The 12,002-nt window shown below is 37.9% G+C and overlaps 4 protein-coding genes across 4 annotated transcripts; all 4 read right to left on the bottom strand.

Annotated features, from left to right (window-relative positions):
• Window positions 1-282: 282 nt before the first annotated feature.
• TM35_000021940 (uncharacterized protein) lies at window positions 283-1,161 on the bottom strand (the record flags this gene model as incomplete). The annotated part of the gene is made up of 1 exon (XM_029021512.1): window positions 283-1,161. One exon carries the CDS (start codon window positions 1,159-1,161, stop codon window positions 283-285), a length of 879 nt encoding a protein of 292 aa, XP_028886934.1.
• Window positions 1,162-2,313: 1,152 nt separating this feature from the next.
• Window positions 2,314-3,348, bottom strand: TM35_000021950 (uncharacterized protein; the record flags this gene model as incomplete). The annotated part of the gene is made up of 1 exon (XM_029021513.1): window positions 2,314-3,348. One exon carries the CDS (start codon window positions 3,346-3,348, stop codon window positions 2,314-2,316), a length of 1,035 nt encoding a protein of 344 aa, XP_028886935.1.
• A 2,858-nt stretch (window positions 3,349-6,206) lies between these two features.
• Window positions 6,207-9,527, bottom strand: TM35_000021960 (uncharacterized protein; the record flags this gene model as incomplete). Its single annotated transcript, XM_029021514.1, has 1 exon — window positions 6,207-9,527. The coding sequence occupies one exon, from the start codon at window positions 9,525-9,527 to the stop codon at window positions 6,207-6,209; it is 3,321 nt and encodes a 1,106-aa protein (XP_028886936.1).
• A 920-nt stretch (window positions 9,528-10,447) lies between these two features.
• On the bottom strand, window positions 10,448-11,173 carry TM35_000021970 (uncharacterized protein; the record flags this gene model as incomplete). Its single annotated transcript, XM_029021515.1, has 1 exon — window positions 10,448-11,173. One exon carries the CDS (start codon window positions 11,171-11,173, stop codon window positions 10,448-10,450), a length of 726 nt encoding a protein of 241 aa, XP_028886937.1.
• Window positions 11,174-12,002: the final 829 nt, after the last annotated feature.

The following is a 12,002-nucleotide window of genomic DNA, read 5'->3' on the forward strand; positions in this document are numbered from 1 at the left end:
TTTTTTTCCTTTTTGTATGTATATACATATAAATAATTATATGAGTTCATACAAAATTATATAAATAAAAATGGTTGTTTATCTTTTTATACGTAATATACCATATTATTATTATTATTATTTTTCTATTATGTATTTCTTTCTTTTATTCTCCTTTTTTTTTCTTTCTCTTTCTTTCTTCTCATATTCACATATCCTTTAGACCTATTCTCTCTCTCTCTCTCTTACTTCAGCTGAAATGTAGAAAAAAAAAAAAAAAAAAAACTATCATGATAATAAACTTCACACCTGTTTTGCCTTTACACACTTCTTCACCGCATCTCCCTCTATTGAAGAACAACTAGAACTAGCAGAAGAAGAAGAAAAAGAAATCCCAAACATCGCCATCACCCGCTTTACAATCTCCACAAACCAAATATACTGCAGAGTCTGAATAATCACTATAAGCACAATGGATATCAATAAAGGCACCTCCCCATGCACTAACGTCCCACCCGCGTAGTAATTCGCCACCAAATTCATATATGTATGCTTTAACCAAGAGGCCGTCACTATACTTCCCCCCACCACTCGAACACAAACAAAGAGAATTGCAAAGAGACCTTCCATCGCGGTGGCAAAAGGTAAAAGAGATGAGATTTCAAGTGTACGGAGAATAGAAGAAAGATGCAGTGGACTATTACTTAATTCAAACATTCCTGTAAAGTAGGATCCATAGTGATCGGAAAAGGGAAAAGAAAGTAAATAGGCGCCGGTAAAACTAGCCACTGCGTGAACTTTCCATATAAAGGACCATTTATACACATGACAGACTACAATATCCCAGGCAAAGTAAGATACAATGGCAATACGAAAGAATCTATATCCCGGCACTTCTCTATATTGATCATTGTGAAAGACAAAATTATTTTGCCGAAGATCATGAAGGAAACAAACAGCAGCTCCCGTCATGAGAAGACCATTACATACACTCACAGATCGCACAATGACATCTTCACGTTTTTCTTTTGGGAGTCTTTTAAAAGGCGGGCCGAAGAGAAATCCCAAGAGATGAGAAGCCGCCCATTGGACCACAAACCAGGAAAGAAAGATGGGGAAAAACACATGGAAGTCCCGAAGAAAAGGAGCGATGTAAATATCATACGCAGTAGAGTTCCCCATTTTTGTATGAATATATATATATATATATACTAGAGAAAAAAAGATAGGAAAATTAGATAGAGAGAATTACTCGTTTTTGTTTTTTTTTTTTTTTCCTTTCCCCCTTCCGCTTCACAACTGTTGTTATTATTATTATTTTTTTTTTTTCCTTTAAAGAGGACTACTTGAGTTTCTTTTTTTTTTTTTGCTTCTTTTCTGTCTGACTTGTTTTAGGAGCCTTTTCTTCCCTAATCAGTGTCTCCTAAGAGAGGAAGGACAACAAGAACAAAACTACACAAATAAGAAAAAAAAAGAAAGAAAAGAAAAGAAAAAGAGGAAGAAGGAAAGATTAATCAGAAATAAACATGTATGTATGTAAACTATACTTTCAAAGGGGAGTGATCATCATCATCACCCAATAATACGAAATAAAATGAACGGAAGAATTCTCTTCCATTCATTCTCTTTTTTTTTTATCGCTCTTTTTACAAATAGCCTTGCGCAGTGAGGAAGCGGTTCTGTACACCAAAATATTACTCTCTGGAGAACAAAGAGAAAGAAAAAGAAAAAAAAAACACACACACACAGTCAAGTGATATACGCTTTATTAATTATTTTTTTTTTTTTTTGGTTGCTTATTTTTCAGTAGTTACCTTTGTTAATACACTCAAGAGCATTTTTTTTTTCTTTTTTTTTTCTCATTCTTATTCTTGACAAGTATTATATTCGGGTGTCTTCACTTTTTTTTTTTTCTTGTTGACATCGTTATTATTATTGTTGTCTCTCGTATCATTGTTTTATCTACTGCTTTACGTTATTATGTTTTTTTTTTTTTTTTTTCTTCTCTCTTCATACTCATGCACTCTTTAGCTTTAACTTCCATAGGTGAAAAGCCCAGTCTTATTATGTTTCTTTTGATGGCTTTTTTTTTTCTTTTTTTTTCTCCTTTTTCTCCTCCATTCGTTATGACTGTTCCCATTTTGGCCTTGTACGTTCAATTGAAGGTGTTGCGAAGATGCAAATATCTCTTCCTATATATATATATATATATATATATAACCTTCCCCACTCCCTCACTCACTCACTCACTGAATAAATCATTCCTTCTTCTTCATTTACCTTGGGCTTCTCTTTCAACGTTTCACATTCCTGTGAAACACACATGGTATGCATTTAAGGACTGACCGTGATCGTTGTACCCGCATTCGTAGTAGTAGTATTAGTATTGGATTCCTCCTGTTGTGGTTTCTTTGTAAAGTTGGACCAGTAGCGATGCATCTCCAATGCCACCACGCAACTATCCCGCACGAGTGGTTCCTCATGTTTGGCGTACGATTCCAATATTGGGAGCAGTGCGGGATCTGCCATGGCGCCCAACGCCTCTGCGGCCTCATGTCTGACCATTGGTGCCTCTTCTTCGTCCTTTAAAGCGGCGCAGAGGGCATCTATGGAGGCGCGGTGCTCCAATTGGCCGAGAACGAATGCCACTTCATGTCGGAAGAGGGCACTGGCGGTGTCACTGCGGAGGGCGACGGAAAGGGCCTCGACGGCTTCCTTCGTGCCGATATTGCGGAGAGTGAACATGGCCTTGTAGCGACGCCAGAGGGATGTGGCCCCGCTGTCATCGCAGAGGATCCGCTGCAGTGCGGGGACATCCCCCTCGCGTGGAACCTCGCCTTCCTCTCCCTCTTCCTCCTCCTCCTCTTTCCCGTCGGCGGCGAAGGCGGGGGCGGGGTCGAGGGAGACGAACGGACACCCCGGCGGCGGGACGCGTCTGTGCTTCGGCAGCTGCAGGCGGCGGAGGGCCAACTCGCAGGACTCCCGCACCCCCGCGGAGGGCTCCGTCTCGGGGCTGGCGTGCTGGGCGAGGGCCTCCAGCGCCTCCGCGGGGACTTCGCCGAGGGCGCCGAGGGCCTCCGCGGCCTCGTGTCGGGTGACGAGATTGTACTTTTCTTTTTCCCGCAGGATCCGCACGAGTGGAGGAACAGCAGCGGGCACTCCGCTCTGGCCGAGATTGTAGACGAGCTCGTGCTGCAGCAGCACCGAGTCGGTGGTGTCGACGGCGGCGGCGATGAGATGCGCACCGGCGGGGGTGTGGAGGAGATCCGACTTGACGCGGTACAACTCGCGGAAGCGGCTGTCGAGGGGGGCGGCGGGGTCCAACAAGGTGTGGTACGTCGCCTCATACGATGTGAAGTCCTCTCCCATCTTTTATTTATTTATTTATTCGGAGTGAAAGTATTATAGTGGGATATAGTATAATGAGTCTGTGGAAGTGTGTAGAGGGACGGAAATCACACCACACACACAGACAGACACAATGTAAGAGAATATAGGTGGTCTGCAAAGGCAAGTGAAGACTTATGGTGTGATTTATTTATTTGGTTAGTGAAGAAAAGAAAAAAAGAGAAGAGAAAAAGAGAAAAGAGAAGAAGCATTAAGATACATATAAATATATACAGTGAGAGTGAGAGTGATTGATATTGCGCATTGGGTATATCTTTATTGATTCGTATTGGTAATGTTGTAATGAAGTGTGTCTGCAGAAATCAAGAAGGGGAGGGCTGCAGACATTCTGGTAAAAATACAACGTGACTGTGAATGTTTGAATGCGTATGTGTGAGAATTGAGAATACAAAGACGATAGACACATTGATAAAGGTATAAACAGAAAACAAAGAACCATAAAAATGATAATAAACAGATAACAACAAGAGAGATAGAGAGAGAAGGAAAGGTAAATGTGAAAATAAACGCTATCCACACACACAGAGAAAAGAAAGAGGGAAAAAAACACAAAGAAGTACAGAAAGAAAAGAAATTATAAACATTTGAAAAGTGAAAGAAATTGTCAAAAGCATATAATACCTCCATTATATTGCTATTATTGATAACCCTTCATTTATTGTTTTTTTTTTCTTTTGCTTTTATTCTTTTATTTTCCTTTCTTTTTTTTACTCCTTCTCACTGTAACCCCACTCCTTTTTTCTTTTTGTCTCTTTATTTTTTCCCCCTTCCAGCGCTTCTTAGTGAGTCCCCCTTTTTTTCGTTTGTTTTTCGTTGATTTTCCTCTTACCAAATCCTCTTGTGCACATGTAAATAATGAAAACATACCACTAGCACCACAATAATAATAATCATCACCATCATCATCATCATAATCATAATAATAGGCACTAGGTATTGTGGCTCATAATCGCCAATGTGGATTCCTCATAGTCTCTCTCTCTCTCTCTCCATTCACAACACCGTCATCTCCCACGGCTACTGCTGCTGCCATTATTTGTTGTTGTTATTATTATTCCTGTTCTCTCATGGGTACAAAGGATAGATAGAAAGCCGCCTGCAAATACGAATAAGAGGAAACAGAACAAATGGAAGAGGGAAAATACACCTTGAAGGAAAAGGGAGAGGAAAGCCATTAATTCCGAGAAGCACACTCACTGCTATTCCCTTTCTCCAAGAAGGGAAAACTAAACACACATACACAAAGAGAAAAAAGAGACTACATATATATATATATATACAGATACAGAGGTTAAGTTAAACAAATCAAAAAAGAAGGGAAAGCAAAAAGAAAAAAAAAAAAAAATCAAAAGAAAAAAAAAGGACAAAATAAATAATAAAAAAAAAGGGTTCAAACAATCCCTACACAAAGATTCACACTGTTAACAAGGCAGCACAGAAAGGAACAAATAGATGTGAAAAGAAGTAGTGTCACTTACACATCACCAGCCCCCAACCCCCCGGCTGTGTAAGAATCCCAAAAATAGAAAAAAAAAAGAGAAAAGAAATTGAGTTCCCTTTCAGAACTACCAAAAGCAACTTTTTTAATCTCTTTTTTTTTTTTTCTTCTTGCTTTCTTTCTCTGTTTTGGCCCTCGTCTCGCTAATAATATTTCTTTTCTCTCTCTCTCTCTCAATTGCATCCCTCCCCTCTCCACCCGTATTGATGTTTATCATTGAAGACGCAGAAAAAAAAAGAACGCAATATGAAATAATTTATTCTCGTTCCCCTTCCCCTCTTTTTTTCTTTTTACCGCTGCTGATGTTATTATCATTATAATAGTAATAATAAACAATATCTTTCTTTCATTTTGTTTATTTTCTCTCTCTTTTTTTATTTTCTTTTCTTGTTGTTTTCTCTTTATTTTATCTTTTTCTCTCTTTTTCTCTCTTTCTTTTTTCTTTCTGGTACCATTACCCCCTTTTCTCGTCTGCATTTTCTCATCTTTGCTCTCTTTATTTTTATCATTATAATTCTTTCTTTAAAGAAACTGATATTCCCTCATTGAAGACGTTTCTTCTTTCCATCTTTTCTTTTTTCTTCATTCTTTGTTGTTGTTGTTGTTTTCTTCCTCTGTTAGAGTTTATACAATTTGTACTGTTATTTATATTTTCTCTTTGTATGGTTCCCACATACTACTATCATAATAACAACCTCTCGCGTTTACACACAATTGGATTTTCTTTATTGTTTCTGTCCTCTTCTGTTGTGTTCCCTTATGTTTTTTTTTTTTTTTCTTCTCTTCTCTCCATTTCATTGCAAATACACATTGTGTATACACAAGCAGGAGGAGTATAGGATACCCCCCACAGAATGCCTATATATATATATATAGAAAGAGAAGAAAAGTTGTTCTTTTTTCTTATAGGTTAAAAAATATATATCATATTGCACAAACTGTAGGAGAGAAGAGAAAGAAAGAGAGAGAACCATCCTACAAACACTCCCCCCCCTCTCTCTCTCTCTCTCTCTCTCAAAAGAAAAAAAGAAATACATACAGAGAGAGGAAGAGAAAAATAAAATAAAAAAAAACAAAGACACAAACAAACAAAGAAAAAGAAAAGAGAAGACTGTTCCTTCTTATCCATTGTAACAATCACTGCCAACATCACATTGCTCCATTTCACTACACCCCCACCCACCTAATCAGACAGACATAACCCAACTCCATACACATACTCTTACCTATCTATCTATCTAACTAACTATATATATATATCTATCTATCTATATCTATATATATATATATATATATATATATAGATATAGATAGATAGATATTAAACGTTAAGGCGTCGTAGTGCCTGCCTAAAGGTAAATACCTCTGAGAAGAACTTCTCCTGCGTTTCCCCCGCATGTGTGAGTACCGACAAAGCCTCCCGCACCGCCGACTGCTTACGCTCTGGAAAGGAAGCCACAAATTGATCCATAAAGCCAAACCAAAAGGGTGGATGAGCTTCAAAGATGGGAAACACCACCGCACTACTCGCACTAACCGCCCGATCACGAAATGCAATAATATTCATCGCTACTGTAATAAGCCGCTGCCATAAATCTTCATAAGGAACCAGCAGGGCGGCTAATTGTTCCCGCACCTCACGTGCAAATCGTGGAGGTCGACTTTGTGTTCCACTTCGAGTGGCGGATGTTTGTAATTGCAATGGCGGCACAAAGCCGTGGAGCATTGGCGATATGGGCGGTGGTGGTGTATTGGCGTTACTACCACTATTCCCTAATGCGGCTGCGGTGCCTGATAAGGAGGGTTGTTGAGATGGAGTAAGAAACATCGCCTTTACTTCCCGTACGAGTCCAGCAATAAAGGCGAGAAAACTTAATCCAAAGAGTAAAACCCCAGATGGGGCATCTACATCTTCACAAATAAGTATCACAATATTAATCAATGTTAAAAGTTCATTGCTTTTTAATTGGCGTAATGGATAATACAAATTCTCTTCTGTTAAAGATCTTAATAAATCAAGTGCGGTAGTGGCAAACTTTGCATGTTCCTTAAATAAATTAGGTCCTAATAATGTAAGTTTACACAAAAGTTCTGCTGTTGTATATTCAAAGGTCTCATCATTGTAATATAACATGGCACCAAAAGGTACAAAAGATCCCTGTACACATAATTTTAATATTTCCATAGAAAGCATCCAAGGTTTAAGTGTATTTTGATAATCAGATGATGACCCTTCAAGAGCCATAATATGTTCAGATGCAAAACATTTTCCCCCAACCTTCGCGATAAGACCACAAAGGTGTTTAAATAACATTAAACCCATTGCACTATTACTACTTGAGGAAACATGTAATCTTCCATATCTACCAGGAGTTACAAGTTCACATAAGAAACGCATAAGTGCAATTACCACTACAGATGAATTGGAGGCTATATCTAAAACTAAATTAAATACATCAAAACGTGCACAAAACCAATCAATAAAATCTGCAAATATATTTTCATCTTCATTTAAGGCTTGACAAGCTCCACGTAAATCTCGTAACCATCCAGCAATAAAACTTGTACTTGTCATTTCATTATTTACTGTATGTCGCATACAAACTTCAACATTATAAAGATAGGCTTCCATTCGTTCTCGTGTATTTGGTTCTGATCTACCTATAAACCATAAGGCTCTCATTAAATTGGTACGTAATTTATATGTACGTTCCGATTGTGCTAGTGGAAGTTCTGAAATAGGAGGAAGATCAAATGTTAAATCTTTTAAAAAAGATGGTTGAACATCACGACAACAATTTGTAATTAAATCCGCACTTTCTCTAATAATCTCCGCCGCATCTGGATCATCATCTCCACGAAGTAAATTGCAACCCGCATTATCTAATATAAACTGAAATAATCCTGCATGAGATCCAAACCCTTTCACCACTACTGCTGAAATATTATCATTATGAACACCAAGAAGCATTAACTGTGTAGAGGTGAGAAAATACAATAACCCACGCTCTACAAAACTACCACAAATCTTTGCATCCCCACCACGAGGACTATGTGCAGTACATCCTGCTAAATATACACAAAGACGTGCACAGGGTTCTACACCGGAATTCTCCATATTAAAAGGTACAATACGTAAGATTGCACCTGCTAAAAAGAATAACCATCCCCGTGAAGAGGGAGAAGATAAAATAAAAGTACCAACTTGTTGATCTAAATAATTCGCAAGAGCATTTAAAGACATCACGGGATCCAAAAGACAAACAGCAGTATAGGATTCAGATTGAGAAATCACAGCTTCAATAAGATGATCTCCATCATCATCATTTAATGAAACTGGACCTCCATCTCCTCCTCCTCCTCCTCCTCCTCCTTCTGGTGTACGAACACGAGCTTCTATAAATGCTTGTAATACTTGTAAAGCTATATCTTCAATATCCCGTTGATTTTGATCACTATAAGAACGTCTCTTTGAATTAGATAAAGCTACCCAATAAGACATAACAGTAGTAGATGTAGAGAGTGAACCTTCCTGACCAAATGGAATAGAAACGACTTCCATAGAAACCATACGCATAGCATTTATCCATACCCCAAATACAGGTAATTGATATAAATCACGGTATCCAAAAGATAATAAAACTCGTCTACATGTTTCAGTAAACAATTCAACATATTTTGGAATTTTAAGACGACCATCTTGCAACATAGTTGTTTCGGTTAATACAGTTAAAGTATACTTTAGATATTGTGATCGTTCTTCTGGGGTGTCAAAAAAGGTACGATGTACACCACAGATACTCATCATACCTGTAAGTAAACTAGCACAGAGTGGATAAGGTAATTCTGCATGTTTACCCCATAATAAGTTTAAATACTGTAAATTTAATAATATACTCTTCCATGATTGTGGAAACTGAGCAAACGGTAAATCTTCTGTATCATCAACGGTAATAGCACGAAAATCAAAACATAAACAACTTTCCACAAGTTTTACAATTTCCGCAACATGCGGAGAATTTGCTGTTACTTGTTCCAGACGTCTCACTGCAATCATAAAAATATTAAGAAGTGATTTCTCTTTAAAATTACTACTGCAATGACGATGGGCTACAAATGTAAGGTAAGTTTGTGTCTTGCTAGAATCAAATTTAGAAAACTCCACCACAATTGTATTAAGAAGCATTAGACTAAGCAAACAATAAGAAGATTCCACTTGTTCTTGTTGTAATAATTCAAGAGGAAAATCCACTGCCGCTTCTAAAAATGGTTCATTTTCAAAAGAAAGTTTTGTTAACTTTGCATAGGCTGTAAGAAGACTTGTCACTACATGCTTTGGAGCTCCACTGTCAAAAATACGTTTAAGACAACCACCACAGTGAACAACTACAAATTCTCGTTTTTGTTCAATACTCATCCATTTACGTGCGGCATTATACCAAAGTACAAGGCCTTGGGCCATAAACAAAAGTGTGTATTGATTGTTGGATTGTTGAAGAATTGTAATATGGAAAGAACTATCCGCATCTTCTTTAATGAGGGGTTCAAGGGATGCCTGCGCCTGTTGTCGTGTTACCAGATCTGGGCTAGAGTACATTTGCTCTGCAAGGCGGTCAACATCAGCCACTCCACTGTACTGCATTGGTGTTTAATAATTTATAAACGTACGAAATGAATAGAGGAGTTGCCCTCAAGAAAGTAGAAGAAGAAAATAAATAAATAGAAATAAAAAAAAAAAAAAAACACAAGGGAATGTCCCCGTTATTCGTGGTGTCTAAATGAAACAAAAATTAGAGTATATATATATACGAATGGTCGTCTGTTGTTTGTTCTTCTTGTTCTTGTTGTTTTGTTGTGTGTGTGTGTGTGTGGGGTTGTGTGTGTACTTCTTCAGAGGTATTTAACTTCCTTCTTGTTCCTTCTGTTTATAATAATATCTCTGTGTAGGTGTGGATGTGGGTGTGTGAAGTATGTATGTGTAGATGTTATTCTTGCACTATCTTTTTCCTCCTTTCTTTTTTTTTTTTACTCTCACTCTCTCTCTTTTTTTTTTTCTTGCTTTCTTTATTTCCTCTCGTTTCGCTCTTTCCTTTCTTTGTTCGTTTGTGTTTTTATTTTGTTTTGTTTTATTTGTTTTTTTTTTTTTCCTTTTGCTTGGGTGAATAAAGGTGGGTTGACGCACTCACCTCCCTAGCCTTTGTTCCTGAAATAATGCTACCCTTAAAAAGGAATGTATATATATAAGTAAAAGTAAAAGAAAAAAGTGAAAAAGAAACAATTTTTTTAAAAAAAATAAAAACACAATAAGAATTAATTAAGAAAATTATCTATACACATAAACATACATCCATCAGATAAGAAAGAAAAGTAATTCATGACTGTAGAGCATTTGGAAAGAGATGTGGATAGGTGGGTAGTGTGATGGAGAGAAATGATTAGTACAAATAGAATGCCAACAAAAAAGAGATAAACCTCCAACTGAGCAATAAACAATAATAATAATAATAATAATAATAATAATAATAATAATAATAATAATAATGTCCATTAGATTTCAATGGATCATACAATACTACTTCGAGCTGTTGCTGTAAATGGTACAATAATAGTATTCACCTGTTCTCTAAACCCACGAGAGTACGCTAATGATGGTTCTTCCGACATGGTATCTGCTGTTGGGGCGGCCTGTATATTCTCTGCATAGGCTGCGGGGAGAATAGACTCCGGTGGGACTCCCTCATACCAGCGCTGCAGTAACTTCGCATGCATGCGGGGGGTTCGAAATGGATTGCAGAGAGCAGCAGAGGCGGCCTCATAGGTGGAGCGGCAAAGCGGCAACACCGCATCCAACGGGGCATCCCCCACAATTGCCAAAATAGTTCGAATCCCAGAGGCGGATTGAAATCCATATGAAGTAAACATATGATTACGGACAAGTTTACCAAGAAAACGAACATCCGCCCCAGCAGAGACACGTACGGCTGTTCGATGACTTCCCGGACCTCCTTGTGCAGTTTTGGAACTATTTTGTTGTTGTTGTTTCTGCTGTTCCTGTCGCTGATGCTCCTGCGCCACATCATCACATCGGTCTAGTGATGAGAAGAGAAGAAAGTGTAATCGCACGACATCCTCCTCACCCACGTAGAGGTTTGCAGAAGTAGCGGCCTCTGGATGCTCGAGTACTTCTCTTGGAGAAGTGAAGGTACGAATAATGAGAGGAGTGGCATGGCGGCCAAAGATGGCTAGTGCGGCTACAGCCCACGTGGGGTAATCTGTATTCTCAGTCATATATATATATACTTTCTTACTCAGAAATAAATAAAATAGGAGAGAAATAATAAAATAATCTCTCTCCTCTACCTACTGTACACACTTTATGCAGTATCGTAAAATAGAAATGCAAAGTATGGTAGAAGTAAAAAAAGAAAAGAAAAAAAGAAAGAAGAAAGAAAAGAAAATAAAAAGAAGCAAAACAAATAAAACCTTCTCACAATTTTAGACCCTTATTTCAATTCCTTTAGAAACAATTTTACACATGTCTGTTTTGGTGTTCATATCAAGAAATACCTCTCTGCAGAAATAACCCCGGTTGCACCCCTCAATCACTCTAAGATCGCTAAGGAGGAGGGGGAAAAAAAAAACATGTCATTAAAACCACAACGGAATTAAAAAAAAAAGAGAGACAAGAATCTCAGATTAATTGAAAGTGTACATGTGAATCAACTTATTTACAAGTACAATAAAGGAATATGGAAACCTTGTACACCGTAGTAACCAGGAGAAAGAGATGAGGGAGGGAAACTCTTCCATAGCATTAAAGTGTGGGGCAATTGAAAAAGCAGGACTAATAGGATAATACAGAAGGGTATACAAGAGAAAACCATCAAAGGATCGTCATTACATTTAATAAAGGATATTCATTAAGGAGAAAGAAAGCAAAAGATACTATCTCGCGGACCTTTGACACCCAAAACACATCCAACACAATATTGGTAGTCGGAGGGGTAACACGGTACCGCTGAAGTACAGACAGAACAATCAGTATTGGCTTCAAATGTCTCATATTTCTCTTTCACACTGCAAGCAGTCAGAAAGAACGCAGCTGAGATTAATACAT

Source organism: Trypanosoma theileri (genome assembly GCF_002087225.1).
Source record: "Trypanosoma theileri isolate Edinburgh chromosome Unknown TM35_Tth_2_V1, whole genome shotgun sequence".
Taxonomy (NCBI): Eukaryota; Euglenozoa; class Kinetoplastea; order Trypanosomatida; family Trypanosomatidae; genus Trypanosoma; species Trypanosoma theileri.